This window comes from Lagenorhynchus albirostris, chromosome 2 (genome assembly GCF_949774975.1).
Source record: "Lagenorhynchus albirostris chromosome 2, mLagAlb1.1, whole genome shotgun sequence".
NCBI lineage: Eukaryota > Metazoa > Chordata > Mammalia > Artiodactyla > Delphinidae > Lagenorhynchus > Lagenorhynchus albirostris.
In genome coordinates, this window is record NC_083096.1 from 144,593,180 (window position 1) to 144,608,321 (window position 15,142).

The following is a 15,142-nucleotide window of genomic DNA, read 5'->3' on the forward strand; positions in this document are numbered from 1 at the left end:
TTTTTTATGGCTGAGTAATAGTCTGTTGTATATGTATACCACAGCTTCTTTATCCATTCATCTGTCAGTGGACACTTAAGTTGCTTCCATGTCTTGCTATTGTAAATAGTGCTGCTATATGAACATTGGGGTGCATGTATCTTTTCGAATTAGAGTCTTTGTCTTTTCCAGATATATGCTCAGGAGTGGGATTGCTGGGTCATATGGTAACTTTATTTTTAGCTTTTTAAGGAACCTCCAACAAAAGCCTACAATATGCTGCCTACAAGAGACCCACTTTAGGACAAAGGACGCACATAGGTTGAAAGTGAGGGGATGGAAAAAGATATTTCCTGTGTTTCTTAACAGCCAGTTGTCAGCCTCTTATTTTGACATCTCCAGCAGGACATTCTCAGAAGAATGTAGTGGAGAGGGGACTAAGCTGGGAGCCAGGCAGCCTAGGACAGAATTTTTACTCTTCCAGCCATTTGTTGTGTGATCTCAAGGAAGGTACATACTTCTCTGGGTCCTGTTTTCCTCATCTGAAATATGAAGAGATTAAGATAAGTGCTTTCTTAATCTTCTGTCAGCTCTGATACTATGTGATTCTATAATTAAATGACCTGGATATAGATAATACCTGCTCCATTGACAACTCTCTTCTGAAAACTAAAAACCATTGGCTTCCCCGTCCTACTGGCTTTATTTAAGATCATCTTCTCTCACTCCTTTTATATGAGAATGTCTCTGTCCCAGGCAGTTTATGGGGACTTAAGCTTTTATTTACTGTAGCTGGCAGCTCCTATAAGCTGGGGCTTTGATAATATTTCACATTTATTTATCTGAGCCAGAGCTTAGGATCAGGTGGCAGTTAAGTCACTTAAGGTTATTCAAATGCATTGAAAATGTTGCTTAATAATTCAGAACCAGTTTTCTCTGTTTAGAGAATTAAAGATTTTTTAAATCCTTCTAATTATCCAGTTCCGACAGCAGTTTAAATAGACAGGGAAAAATCTGTCCCTTCTGAAAGGGCAACTGATGCAAACTTATTTTCAGTCCCTATGTCTGTGCAGCAGGGCTGACCGAGGTAAGGGCCAGAGAGAGTCCAGAGCTAGAAGACTTGCCTGGGTGACGTGTTGATGGTATCACTAGCAGGCTCTGCCTGCCATAGGAGTGAGGCTACGGGAAGAGGTCTGGGGATATGGCTTCTTTTGACTTTGGGTCGGTGGAGGCTTTAGGGAGGAGTGGGGAGCCTCCACTCAGTCATTCAGTAGGTCAGTCTTTCAGCAAACATTTGTTGAATTCATACTGTTTCCAGCAGTATAGTAGGCCCTGGGGATAGATAGCCAATAAGACCTCATTTATGCCCTCGGAATTCATTGTAACTGGAGAGACAGACTCAGACAATTGCAAAATAACATGAGAGACAGAACAGACAGATAACTCAGTATGAGACTGTAGCTGATCCTTTGGGGTAGGTCCCCAGAAATGGGTTGCCTTGCCTGGTCAAAGTATAGGAGTATTATTTTAACAAAGGACAAAGTTGGCATTGCCTGTGCCTGTTTTCCAGTTTAAACACTGACCTTGAGTCTGCCAGCAGACCTTTAAGCCACCTTGTCTGAGAAGCGTAAGGGGAAGCAAAGGTATTAGTTAAGCAAATATGAATTGGCCACATGCAGGGCAGTGGAATAGGAATATGATGGAGAGACCACAGTGAACATGTACGGCCCCTTTGTCACTGGAGCCATGGCCCAGTGAATCAGAGAAGATGCTCTGTCACTTAGGCCTGGTTTGACGGGAGAAGTAGCAGTTGAGCTGAGCTTTGAAGGATGTGTAAGTTTTCAACAGGTAGAACTGGGCAGAAAGGACAGTCCAGTGGTGGAAACAACATAAGCAAAGGTTCAGAGAAGAGAAGCACAGGACATAAATGGGGAATAGCAAACTGCTCTGGTCAACTGGAGCATAAGGTCTTTGAGGGGATAGTATTTAGAGATCACAATAGTAAAGAATGTTGGGGCCAAGCCACCACCACCCTTTCAAGTTTAGGCCCAGATTTTACTTATTTGATTTTTTTTTCAAAAGAAAATAGAATAAATGTCTATTTTGTGACTTACTCCTAAAATGTTAATAAAGGCTTGCTCTGTATTTTTTGATGTTCCATGATGTACATTCTCTGGTTTGATCATTTTTTCAACAAGCACTTATGAGAGCATATAATGCACCAGATTCTTTGCTGGATGTTGGGGATACAGGAAACAGTCCTGCCTTTAAGCTATTCAGTCTTATCCAGGAGATGTTTGCATGATGACAGGCTGTGATGATGCTCATTGCAGGCCCATAAGGTGGTGCATCAGATGTCAACATGCTTGTTTAACAGACAAGGAAATTCAGAGGAGGAAAGGTGACTTTTTCATGATCACACAGTTGGTCAGAAATAGTATGCTAGGGTTAGGAGCCAGGTGTGTGGTTGCTCAGAGGGTGCTTATTCCCTTCTCTCCTCCTCTACTCTGAGGCTTGACCTTCTGTGGACATCAGGACTGAACTGATAGGAAACAAGCATGAAGAAATTTCTGGCCAGGTAAAATGCATATCTCCAGCCACCCTCAAGTACCACTTTCTTAACATCTTCTTTCCTAAATACTTTTGTTTCTTATCACGGTACTTTTCCTTAAATCCACGAGTTTGGGAGCTGGTATAAGTTTGGCATAGTACAGACGTCCACTGGACCAACCTTCAAAGAAAACACCTGCTCTGTTCATGATTCCTGCCTTCCAGTTTCATAAGCTTTGGGTGGGTGAAATGTAATATCAAAATAGCTCAGAGAGAGCCTTGGTAACATTTAAGATATTGAACGTGCTGCATCTGGTAACTAGAAAATTTAATGATCTCCTGCTGTTTTGGTAATTGGATAAGTAAATACATCAGAATAAATCACACCAGCAAGTCTTTTGTATGTCGTTAGGGACTCGGCTCTTTTAACTCCTGTTCAAAGCTCCAACTCTTGAGCGGTGTTTGCGTTCAGAGTTACGCACGCACCAGCTCACATGGCCCTGCTTGAGTATTAAAATGCATTCAAAATGCTTACTTTCTCCCCAGCTACTCTGCCTGAAGAGTACATCTAGTATGCCATTCCAGATCTCTCTGAAGCCAGGGAGAAAGGTTGTTTCCAGAAGTTTAAACTAAACATAATAAGGCATTTTAGCCCTTCACAATCTCTCTCCAAATGTCTTTCTGGCCATGTCTTCCACTACAGATGTGTTACGAGCCTAGCCAGAAACACCACCCATTTACAAATTGGGGGAAATGAGGTCAAAGCAAAAACGAATTATCCCGTTGTAGTAAGGAATCATGTCAGAGTTTTAAGTAGGAGAGAGGCAGGCTCAGATACTTTGTTCAACTCTCTCTCGAGTAGCAGGAGAGACCCAGAGAAAAATGATGTTAGAGCTTATTGGGTGTTGAACGATGTTGTCATTACAGATGAGAAATTTGGGTCTTCTGGAGGGTGAACCACTTGCTCAGGAGTATTCATGCAGAGCCAAGATTCAAAATCCACCAGAACTTTTTCTTACTGCCTCCCTAATTAGCATTTAATCCCTGTCTACTGGTGATCTGGGGCAAACAATAATTAGGGTTTCTCAGAGGCTTTTTAAGCTGAAGTAGCAGTTCTAACCTGACCGGTTAACAGGTTTCTCTCCTTTCATTTGTCTCTTAGTGTCCTGTTCCAAACACAATGGTTAGTGTTGTGGACCAGTCTTTTAACAGAGGTGTCCTCAGAGCCTTTTATACAAGAGCCCAGCTACCTTCCATGATACCAGCCTCTGAAAGTGAGGCTTGTCCCCTCGATCATTGCTTCCCAGCCTGTGTCAGATCATCACACACACTGAAAATGTTTGTGTGCGTCATTGGAGTAATCATACCAGGTTGCTCAGGGTCAGAGGCAGCTCAGCCCTGAGGATTCTGGCTGCTTTGAGGGATGAGACCAGTATCGTGGTACACCTGTAAGTGGCACACCACTAGGGCTGATCTGCACTAGATTTCTGTTGCCACACTCCAGAATCCTCACTCATGGTTTGCCTGTACCCTGTTTATTAAGCTTTCAGAAACAGTGAGCTTGCAAACCACTCTGTAAAGCAGGACTTCCTCTTAGTTACTTGAAATTGTGTCTTCCAGAGCCCAAGAGGGACAGGACTTCGATCTTCTTGTGTTTCTAGACTAAAGAGGCTTTCCGCCCGACCCTACCCTTCTTGGTAGAAGTCCCTCTGTTCCCTCTGGGCCTTCCCCACCAACATAGTTTAATAGTATAGTGACCAGGCTGCTCTCGCCTTATGAGATGGACTGTATTCTACCGTTGGAATATGTGTCTCTCTCAATAAACCTGCTTTCACTTTAAAAAAAAACTCGTATAGTGACCAAAACCACCATCAGGGATACCAGTGCAAGGAAAGCGTCACATTTTTTGTTTGGTGCCTAGGATCTCCCTGACAATGTGCCAAGTTTGAGGCCATTGTGACATTAGCAACACTTTAGAATTGGTATCCTCATTTAACAGCCCATCTAAAGGCACAGGCTGGGAATGAAGACTCCAGATTTGGTCCCAGATCTGCCATGAGTGCTGAGAAACATTGGGTAAGTTCTTTCCACTCACTGGGCTTTTCTTTCCCCATCTGTTACAGAGATGACCTCTAAAGACCCCTCCAGCTCTAACAATCACTAGGTCTGTGATAATTGAAGAGCTAGATGAGTGAAATTTCCCCAAATGCCTGAGGTAGTAATATACTTTGTTGTGGGGAGGTATATGCTTCAGTTACATGAAGGGATAGTCTTTCCAAGCAAGAGACTTAGAATAAATAGTCTAGTGTATGACTACAGTACTAAAAGTATCTAGTGTGGTGGTTAAGAAAACAGACTTTGGAGCCAGACCTAGTTTTAAATCCTTGCTCTGTCACTTCCTGCCTGTGCAATCTTAGGCAGGTTATATAATCTCTCTGAGCTTCTATTCCTCATTTTTAAAGTGGAGGTAATAGTACCTCCCTCATAGGTTGTGTAGTACTTATAAAATACTTGGAACAGTTAGCACCTAGTAAGCTCCTAATAAATGTTTTGGTTTTTTTTAAAAAATTATTTATTTTTGGCTGTGTTGGGTCTTTGTTGCTGCGTGCGGTCTTTCTCTAGTTGTGGGAGTGGGGGCTACTCTTCTTTGTGGTGCTCAGGCTTCTCATTGCTGTGGCTTCTCTTGTTGTGGAGCACAGGCTCTAGGTATGCGCACTTCAGTAGTTGTGGTGTGTGGGCTCAGTAGTTGTGGCTCGCGGGCTCTAGAGCACAGGCTCAGTAGTTTTGGCACACAGGCTTAGTTGCTCCGTGGCATGTGGGATCTTCCTGGACCAGGGCTTGAACCCGTGTCCCCTGCATTGGCAGGCAGATTCTTAAGCACTGCACCACCAGGGAAGTCGGTTTGTTCTTTTTTAAAGTAACAATTTTTTTTTCTTTACTTTTTTGGCTGCATAGGGTCTTAGTTGCGGCACACGGGATCTTCACTGAGGCATGCGAGCTCAGTAGTTGTGGCGCACGGGCTTAGTTGCCCCGCGACGTGTGGGATCGTACTTCCCTGACCAGGGATCAAACCCACATTCCCTGCATTGGAAGGCGGATTCTTTACCACTGGACCACCAAGGAAGTCCCCCCAGTAAATGTTAACTGTTGTTATCATTATTATAATATGATAAGACAAAGAACAGATAGGGCAGCCTACGCCTTAGTTTTCTCTCTCTTTGTTCTTCCTTTAACTTTTCTTTCATTCTCCCTTCTTCCCAACTAAAAAAGTCAAGGAAAGGGATTTTCCTGGTGGCGCAGTAGTTAAGAATCCTCCTGCCAATGCAGGGGACACGGGTTCGATCCCTGGTCCAGGAAGATCCCACATGCTGCAGAGCAACTAAGCCCATGCACCACAGCTACTGAGCCTGCGAGCCACAACTACTGAAGCCCGCACACCTAGAGCCTGTGCTCTGCAACAAGAAGCTACCTCCATGAGAAGCACCCCGCGCACCACAAAGAAGAGTAGCCCCCGCTCGCCAGAACTAGAGAGGGCCTATGTGCAGCAATGAAGACCAAACACAGTCAATAAACAAATTAATTAAATTAATAAACTTAATTTTAAAATTAATAAAAATTAAAAAGTCAAGGAAAGAAAATGTCATAGAGGCATCCTGTGCTTTGCAGCCACAGAAGACCCACCCAACCTCACTTTCTAGCACCCTAGCTGTTCTACCACACTTTAATAATGGAAAGAATAGCATGTGACACTGTTTCCTGGAAACCCTCACCCCAGTGCCACTGCTTGTCTGTGATCCAATGAGGCAGATTGGTCCAGAAACTGCACTGGGATGTAAATAAGCCAGAGTGTAGTCCCATAATGGGACCCTTCCAGATTGGAAGTTGTTTTTGGGGTTGCATTACCACCTGAAGCAAATGTAGAGGAGAAGTTGGTAGGAGCTACAACTGGTGTTGTGGATAATGATGATGATCAATCCCTTATGTTCGCAAAAGACTTTACAGTTACCAAAGCCTTTTCACACCCTGATCAGCACACGACCAGCAGGTTGGCTCTTAAGGTCTCCCTCTGATACTTTGTGGGTGTAACTGCCCTCTTTAAGGATTCCCAGCTCATCAAAAGGTGTTTAAAGAAAATGGACAATTAGCTATTAGAACCAAGTTGACAGTAACGAAAATTAGCCTATGTTCCTGTGGGGAACAGCAAATCCTGTGCCACAACAGGGACATGAGCCAGGACAGCCACAGAATGCCTGCTTTCTTTATGGCCAAGGGAAAGCCTTTTAGTCACATTAACTGTCCCCCGTTTAGAAGTAGGATCAGAGGTTAAGAGGCAGTGAAGGGCAGTGCATCAGATACAGGCTAAACGCTCACAAACCTGGGTGCAAATTCCAGAATTATCTTTCCTACCTACCTACTCGGGCAAGTCCCTTAACCATTTTTGACCTCAGAAAATTCATCTATAAAATGAGAATAGGGGCTTCCCTGGTGGCACAGTGGTTGAGAGTCCGCCTGCAGATGCAGGGGACACGGGTTCGTGCCCCGGTCTGGGAAGATCCCACATGCCGCGGAGCGGCTGGACCCGTGAGCCATGGCCGCTGAGCCTGCGCGTCCGGAGCCTGTGCTCCGCAACGGGAGAGGCCACAGCACTGAGAGGCCCGCGTACCGCCAAAAAAAAAAAAAAAAAAAGAGAGAATAATAGGAGTACTTATCTCATAGGATTGTTGTGACCATTTAATTAGGTAATATATAGAACAACTAGTATAGTTCCTGGCACTTATAAAATGCCAAACAAATGGTAACTTTTTTGGTAATGATGACATTAACAATTATTTTTTAAACTTGTAATATCTAATATGCATGTTTTATAACAAAATATGTTACTCATAGCTTACCAAAAAGATTAGTTGTTCTCCCAAGTTTAAAGTAAATGCTAATTTTGAACAAAACCAAGGGCAGATATATTCAGCTTTACTATAATACGGGAATTTACATATGCAGCCTTTGTGCTGCCTCATAGAGTAGAAGGAGCTCAGGATTTGAGTGAGGAGACCTGAGCTCCACCAATTTCTAGCTGTATGACCACGTGTGATTAATGTCCCTATTTGAGTTTTGGTGTTCTCATCTGCAGAAATGAGGATCAATTAGTCCAATCTCTTAGGATAGCTCTAAGGTTTAGATAATATACGTGAGAGTACTTTGAAAGCTTGTTAGCACTGAATAATATTTCATTGTCTGGATGTTCCAGTTTACTTATCCATTCACTTACTGCAGGACATCTTGGTCGCTTCCAAGTTTTGGCAGTTGTGAATAAAGGTGTTTATTAAACATCTGTGTGCAGGTTTTGTTGTGGACCTTAGATTTTCAGCTTCTTTGGGTGAATACCAAAGAGTGCGATTACCAAATTATGTAGTAAAAATATGGTTAATTTGGTAAGAAACCACCAAACTGTCTTCCAAAGTGGCTGTGCCATTTTGCATTCCCACTAGCAATATATGAGTGTCAGCATTTGGTGTTGTCAGTGTTCTGGATTTTGGCCATTCTAATAGGTGTGTGGTGGTATCTCATTGTTGTTTCAATTTGCATTTCCCTGATGGCATATGATGTGGAGGAGCATCTTTTCATATGTTCATTTGCCATCTGTAGATCCTCTTTAATGAGGTGTCTTTAAGGTCTTCAGCCCATTTTTTAATTGGGTTGTTCATTTTCTTATTGTTGAGTTTTAGAGTTCTTTGTGTATATATATATATATATTTTTTTCTTCTTTTAAATATTTATTTATTTATTTATTTTTGGCTGTGTTGGGTCTTCGTTGCTGCGTGCAGGCTTTCTCCAGTTGTGGCGAGCAGGGGCTACTCTTCATTGCAGTGCGCAGGCTTCTCATTCTGGTAGCTTCTCTTGTTGTGGAGCATGGGCTTTAGGTATGCAGGCTTCAGTAGTTGTGGCACAAGGGCTTCAGTAGTTGTGGCTCACGGGCTCTAGAGCATAGGCTCAATAGCTGTGTCGCACGGGCTTAGTTGCTCCTCAGCATGTGGGATCTTCCCAGACCAGGGATCAAACCCGTGTCTCCTGCATTGGCAGGTGAATTCTTAACCACTGAGCCACCAGGGAAGTCCCTTTGTATATTTTGGATAATAGCTCTTTATCAGGTGAGTCTTTTGCAAATATTTTCCCCCGGTCTGTGTCTTGTCTTCTCATTCTCCTGACAGTTTCTTTGGCAAAGTTTTTAATTTTAATGAAGTTTAGCTTATCAATTATTTCTTTCATGAATTGTGCCTTTGGTGTTGTATCCAAAAAGCCATCACCTTACCCAAGGTCATCTATATTTTCTCCTATGTTATCTTCTGGGAATTTTATAGATTTGTGTTTTACATTTAAGTCTACAATCCATTTCGAGTTAATTTTTGTGAAGGCTGTAAGGTCTGCGCATCTAGATTCATTTTTTTGCATGCAGATGTTCAATTCCAAAATCAATTGTTGAACCTAGCATTTTTTCTAAATGTGAAAATATTAGATCTAGACTTTCCTTTATTCAATTTCAAAATAAAAGCTTACCTTAGCAAAATTAAATAAAAAGGATTGATAATAATACCGACCCTACAAGATTTTGATTTAATGTTTGTGTAAATATCTTATGAACTATAAAGTACTATTCATATATTGCTGCTACTGTTATTTTTAGTATTACTCAGGTCCTGCCCTCAAGTAGCTCCCAGCCTAGTAGTAGTGTTATATTTATGCTCAGGTATTTTTTTTTAAGTGAGAAGCAGAATAGTGTGACCAGAAGGAACCCCAAAACAGAAGTCAGAAACGGGTAGAATACTGAACTTATCAGCTGTGTGATCAGGGCCAAGTCTCTTGACCTCTCTGAGCCTCAGGTTGCCCACTTGTGAAATGAAGGGGTTGGACTATATGGGATTCAAGGAGCTTTCCCACCCTAACATTCTGGGACTCACTCAGAGTGAGTGGCCTAAGAATGAGAATCTGTCACATTGATTAACATTTTTCTCAGCAGCAATGTTATACTTTTTCAGGGAAAAAAACAAAACTGAAGCCCAGGGAAATAATAGAAGTACGATGTACATGAAAAGTTCGAACTGCTGAGAAAAGGGACCTAGAAAAGAATAACTCTCTTTGGCAAAGAACATGTCCCGTTTTTGTTAACACAGACAAGTTTCACAAAGCCAATTTACTAAAATACTTAGGTTTCCTAAGTATCATATAACGAATAAAATGTCAAGAAGGTTGACTTTCCTTTTCTAACATAGACAAAGTTAGGCCATACCTCTTATCTGAGAATGCCCCTCCTCCCCACCAGGGAGTCCCAAAGGGTGGGTTTCTCTGTTGATTTAGAAAGTCAATAATTCAGTAAAATCCCAAGTAAATGGCAGAACATAAGCTCAGATTGCGTTTCTGTATTCGTATTTTATAAACATTTCAGGATTTTTTCCTTGACCCTTGACCTTTTGCCATTCTTAAAGTGAAGATCTTATGTCGCAGAAGCTTGCTTAGAAAACAGCCTCAGGGTCATCTCATCCAACTTCTTTCTCTGTGTGGACTCTACTCTTAGCAGCACCTCTGGCAAAATAGTCCAGTAGTTAAACATATGGATTCCAAAGCTAGATTGCTATGATTCACATTCTGGCTCTACACTTAACAACTTTGAGACCTTGAGCAAGTTTTTAATTTGTTCCATGGTTCAGTTTCCTCATCTATAAGGTGGGAATAATAATTATACCTACATCAGAGAGTTATTATGAAAATTAAATTCTTTTATAAATGTTAAGTGCTTGGAATATGCCTGGTACAAATTAAATTCTCAATAAATGTTAGCTTTATCATCATGATCTTCCACAAGTAAGCCCCTATTTGAATGCTTCTAAGGACAGCAGAGAGTGCCCTCACCTCTCCCCTCCCTACCCCTTTATTTGCCCAAGGTAGCCTGTCAACATGTAGGCCAGAAGCATTCTGGTTATCATGAGCTTTGGAATCAGATGGACTTGAGTTTTAAACCTTATTCTATCTGCAGCCTTGAGCAAGATAACCCATGGTATCTTCAACTTTAAAATGACAATAATACATACTTCGTTCGGCTGTTTTGAGGACTAGTTAAGGTATTTTATATAAAGGACTTAGCATGGTTCCAGCTACACGGAGGCACTAAATACAACTGGCCCTTGAACAACATGGATTTGAATTATGCAGGTCCGCTTACATGTGGGTTTTTTTCAGTAATAAATACTACAGTACTACACCATTCGTAGTTGGTTGAATCTTGGATGTGGAACCCCACGTACAGAGGAACCACCAATTTGGAGGAACTGCATATATGGAGGGCTGACTATAAGTTCTATGTGATTTTCAATTGCTTGGAGGGGTGGTGCCCCTAACCCCCAGGTTGTTCATGGGTCAACTGTAATTGATGGTTGCTACCATGATGATGATGACGAAGAAGAACAAAAAGAAAATACAAGACAGGAGGGGAAGGAAGAAAGGTAAAAGAAAGAGAAGTAGTAGCCACACCAGCAGCTGCTGCTTTGTGAAAACGTTTTTTCTGACCAGCTGAGTTCTGCTCCCCTACAATTTTACCTCACCAGTCTCAGCTCTACCCACTGGAACTGCAGTAGGTAGAGGACTGCAGGACTCGGTCTACCTGTCCTACTTGCCAGCCCTTCAAACATTCAAAGAGGACTGACACAGCCCTCTCCCTGCCCCTATAGCAGCAGTGCCCTCTCTCAGGAAGACAGATCCCATTTTTCAGATGTGTCTTAGAAAACATGGTTTTTAACCATGTTTTTAACCTCCTAACAGGAGGTCCCTCCTGGCACACTCCCCATCCTTCCTGAATGGGGCCCAGAACACTGCAGGATCGTTTCACAGTATGGCCACTCACAATATAGTGTCCTGCATCTCCCTAGGTTCCCTACAGTCTCTCTGTTCACTCCAGGCAGATGAGAATGGAAACAAAAATTGTCCTTGTTCACTTTAAATTTCTGTCTGAAATGACCTTCAAAGAAAAAAATTGCTTGTGATACGAGGCACCAGAGGGAGCAGCCCCAACAAAGCCATCTTTAATGTGAAGCAGTCCATTGATGGCACAGCCCCACTTAAGCTATAGAAGGGGGTCTCCAGATACTGAGACATTACCCTATCGGGGAAAAGGGAGCCCTTCTGCTGAGCAGCAAGATGGAAATAGGAGAGACAGCCTAGTTCAGGCCTGGGCTCCCGGAGACTTTGGGGAAAGAGCTCCAGCTGAAGTTAGACAGACTAGGGCCCTACCCAAGGCAACACTCCAGCCAGTAATGGCTGCTACCAGCTGAGCACTTACTGGTTCAGTCTCTGTACCAGAGCCTTCATCAACATTATTCCATTTAACTAGCACAACCTATAAAAGAGAAACTGATTGTTCCCATCTTACAGGTGGGAAAACTGAGGCTCTCAGGTTGTATTACCTCATCAAGGTCATATAGGTAGTAAGTAACAGAGCTAGAGTTTAAATCTTAGTTGCTTCACTCTTTTTTACTATCAATATTATACCGTATAGACAGACCCTCACTAACTATGTGGCCTTAAACAAGTGGCAACCATGCTGAGCCTCAATTTTGTCAACCTTGCATGGTTGCTTAGGGATTAAATGAAATAACATATTTAAAGTACCTGGCATGTAATAGGTGTCCAAGAAATTCTAGTTTTCTCCTTCTCAAGTCCCAGCTCTCCCACTTAAAGTGACTGGGGAAAATCACTTAACTTTTCTCAGACACAGTGAAAACTGGATGTGTTTTCTGAACATCTAACCTTGCATATTGACAACATGGCAACAAGGCTCCAACCTGCCAACCTCTTTTGCTTCCTAGCATATCTTTTTGCCAGTATGCACAGCTCTGGCAGTATGATTTTGGTTTCTCCCAGCCAACATCGTATTTACGAACCACAAATAACAAAGTAGAAGATGCCGGAAGAGCTCTGGCATGTTAATTAAGAACAATAGCAGAAGCAGCTGGGCAGAAAATGCCAATGAGTCAGAAGCAGAGGCAGCGTAGCTCTGTTTGTTGACAGAAGCCAGCAGAGTGTTGTATGTTAATTGGGGAAGTGGGTAAACATTTGCCAACAGCTTGCCCCTGGGTGCATTGGAAAACAGACAGCAGGCTAGGCCCTCCCCACCACCTTGCCTGCCCATCTGCCCAGAGCCCAAGAGATACCAGTAGAGCAGCCTTGCTATGGGTTCCTTATAAGCACAGAGGTTTCTGGAGGCAGATGTATCTCCTTAATGACCCTCCTGGGCATACCAGGTTTCCATCTGGATACAGTCAAAGATAGTGTTCCTCCTTCAGCTCGCCAGCCTGCCTGTGACACTCAGGCCCCTAGGGCATCCCCTCCCCATCCGCCTGGAGAAGACAGTGGAGCCATCTCATTAGGTGTGGCTTGAGTTGAGCAGAGGACAAGATTGTCCATCTCAGGTGCTATAGTCTCTGCCCAGGGGCCCTGAGCTCCTGTACATGTCTGACAGAGCAGACTGCCTGGCCTCCCATCATGCACACTTGGAGCTGTCCATTTATCTGTGTGTCTGTTGTCCATCCTTACAGTTGCTCACATACACGGGCGCCCTCATTGAACACCTACTCTGTGCCAGACCCTGTGCTAATTATTTATTTTTTCTCACTTAATCCTCACATCAGTCCTACAAGGTTGATACCAACTCCAAAGCCACAAAGCTAATAGCCAACACAGCTGTGATTTAAACCAGAATCTTTCTGGTTCCAAAGCCCGTTGTCCTAGTATTTCTCAGCTTTTTAAAATTTGTGTTCCCTTTAGGAAATTTTTGGATTTTTTTCTCTCACTCTCAGATTTAGAAAACCTCCACATCACATCCTTGCCCCTGACCTAGGAGGCCATAAACCTAATGTAGGGTTCCTATATGATTAACATATCCCAAATGAGCCAAGAAGATTTTGTCTAGCTTTATTCTCTCTATAGTTCATATTATAAAATAATCATTTTTCTATTTCTAAAATATAAAGTCATATTATGAACTTGACTCATTTTTGGAACTAAATATCTTCACCACCATCAACAAGGAGACTGTGATATGCCTCCCTAGGGAGCCTCTCCTCAGCAGGGGAGATACTCATCTTTGGGCACGGCGGGATGGGCACTCTCTAGTTTACTACAGGTATGTTTAGTGGAAGATCAGCCCCCAAAGCTTAGCTCTTTCCCACCAAGCAGAAAAGGCCCTCCCCGCTGTCAGGAGTTAACCAAACACGGGTCCCCAGCAATGCCAGTGAGTTGTTTGGTAACCAGTACCCTTTCCTAAGACCCTCCTGTTCTGCTGGCCAAGCTGAGCTGTACAGGAAGCAGTGGGCCTCCACCTGCCCTGAGGTCAAATGCTAGTTCTTCCACTAAACTATGAGACTTGACCTCTCTGAGCCCTGGTTTCCTCGGTTATAAAATGAGAGTAACAGGACTTGGTGGCGCAGTGGTTAAGAATCCGCCTGCCAATGCAAGGGACACGGGTTTGAGCCCTGGTCTGGGAAGACCCCACATGCCGCGGAGCAACTAAGCCCGTGTACCACAACTACTGAGCCTGCGCTCTAGAGCCTGTGAGCCACAACTACTGAGCCCGAGTGCCACAACTACTGAAGCCCGCACACCTAGAGCCTGTGCTCCACAACAAGAGAAGCCACCACAATGAGAAGCCCGCGCCCCACAACAAAGAGTAGCCCCCGCTCGCCACAACTAGAGAAAGCCCGCGTGCAGCAACGAAGACCCAACGCGGCCATAAATAAATAAAAATTTTAAAAGCTTATTAAAAAACAGTAAAAAAATATAAATTAAGATTTTTCTAAAAAAATGGGAGTAACAACACCTACCTCACAGGTTATTTTGAGGATCAAATGAGATAAGAGATGTGAAAATGCTCGTGCCTGTGCAAAGTAGGCTCAAAATCAATGTGCAGGATAAGATCTGAATGCCACGAGAGAAAATAGTGCTTCTTCCAGTCTTTTTGAGTATGTGTTTTCTTTCTTTTTAGGTAACCCAGCTGGACCCAAATAAATCATTATTGGAGGTAAAGTTGTTCCCTCAAGAAACCCTTTTCCTTGAAGCAAAAGAGTAAACATGGCCCAGCAGTGGAACCAGCCGTTCCTTGACAAGCCAGAGGCCTGCATCAGGAGAAGGGCACCTCGCCAAGCCACCTACACGCTCGTCTCACTCAATTCAGTGTCACACTTCTGCCTCTTGCAAGATTGCTGGAAAAAAGTAATAATAAACATAGCTACTTAACATTTCCCATCCACGAGTATATGTTCCCAACCCTCATTGTAGAGAACTATAGCTCTGCCTCTCTTACCCCCTTCACCCCGCCCTCGTTCAGTGACTAATGCGCTGCTGAAGTGTGAGTGATCATGAAGTAGGATTTTTACCTCTCCAGTGCCCATCTTCCCCACAGTGTCTGGGACAGTTCTGTCTGACCTGTGACACCAAGCTGCTCTGTATTTGATGTGTCTCATTGAGCCAGGGCTCATACACCTCTGCCTTTTTCTTTTCATGACTGAATTTCTACTTTGTCACCTAATTTTAAGAGGCAGGGGGAAAAGGTCAAATGGGACTTCTTGGCATG

General features: G+C 43.2%; 1 protein-coding gene across 2 annotated transcripts in view; it reads left to right on the top strand.

Annotated features, from left to right (window-relative positions):
* FAF1 (Fas associated factor 1) overlaps window positions 1–14,814 on the top strand; it is a 493,047-nt gene extending 478,233 nt beyond the window's left edge. For both annotated transcript variants that reach the window (XM_060140108.1, XM_060140109.1), the window contains one exon: window positions 14,555–14,814. In XM_060140108.1, coding sequence (XP_059996091.1) covers window positions 14,555–14,638 — 84 coding nt within the window. In that variant the 3' untranslated portion in view covers window positions 14,639–14,814. The remainder of the gene's footprint in view (window positions 1–14,554) is intronic.
* The last annotated feature ends 328 nt before the right edge of the window (window positions 14,815–15,142 follow it).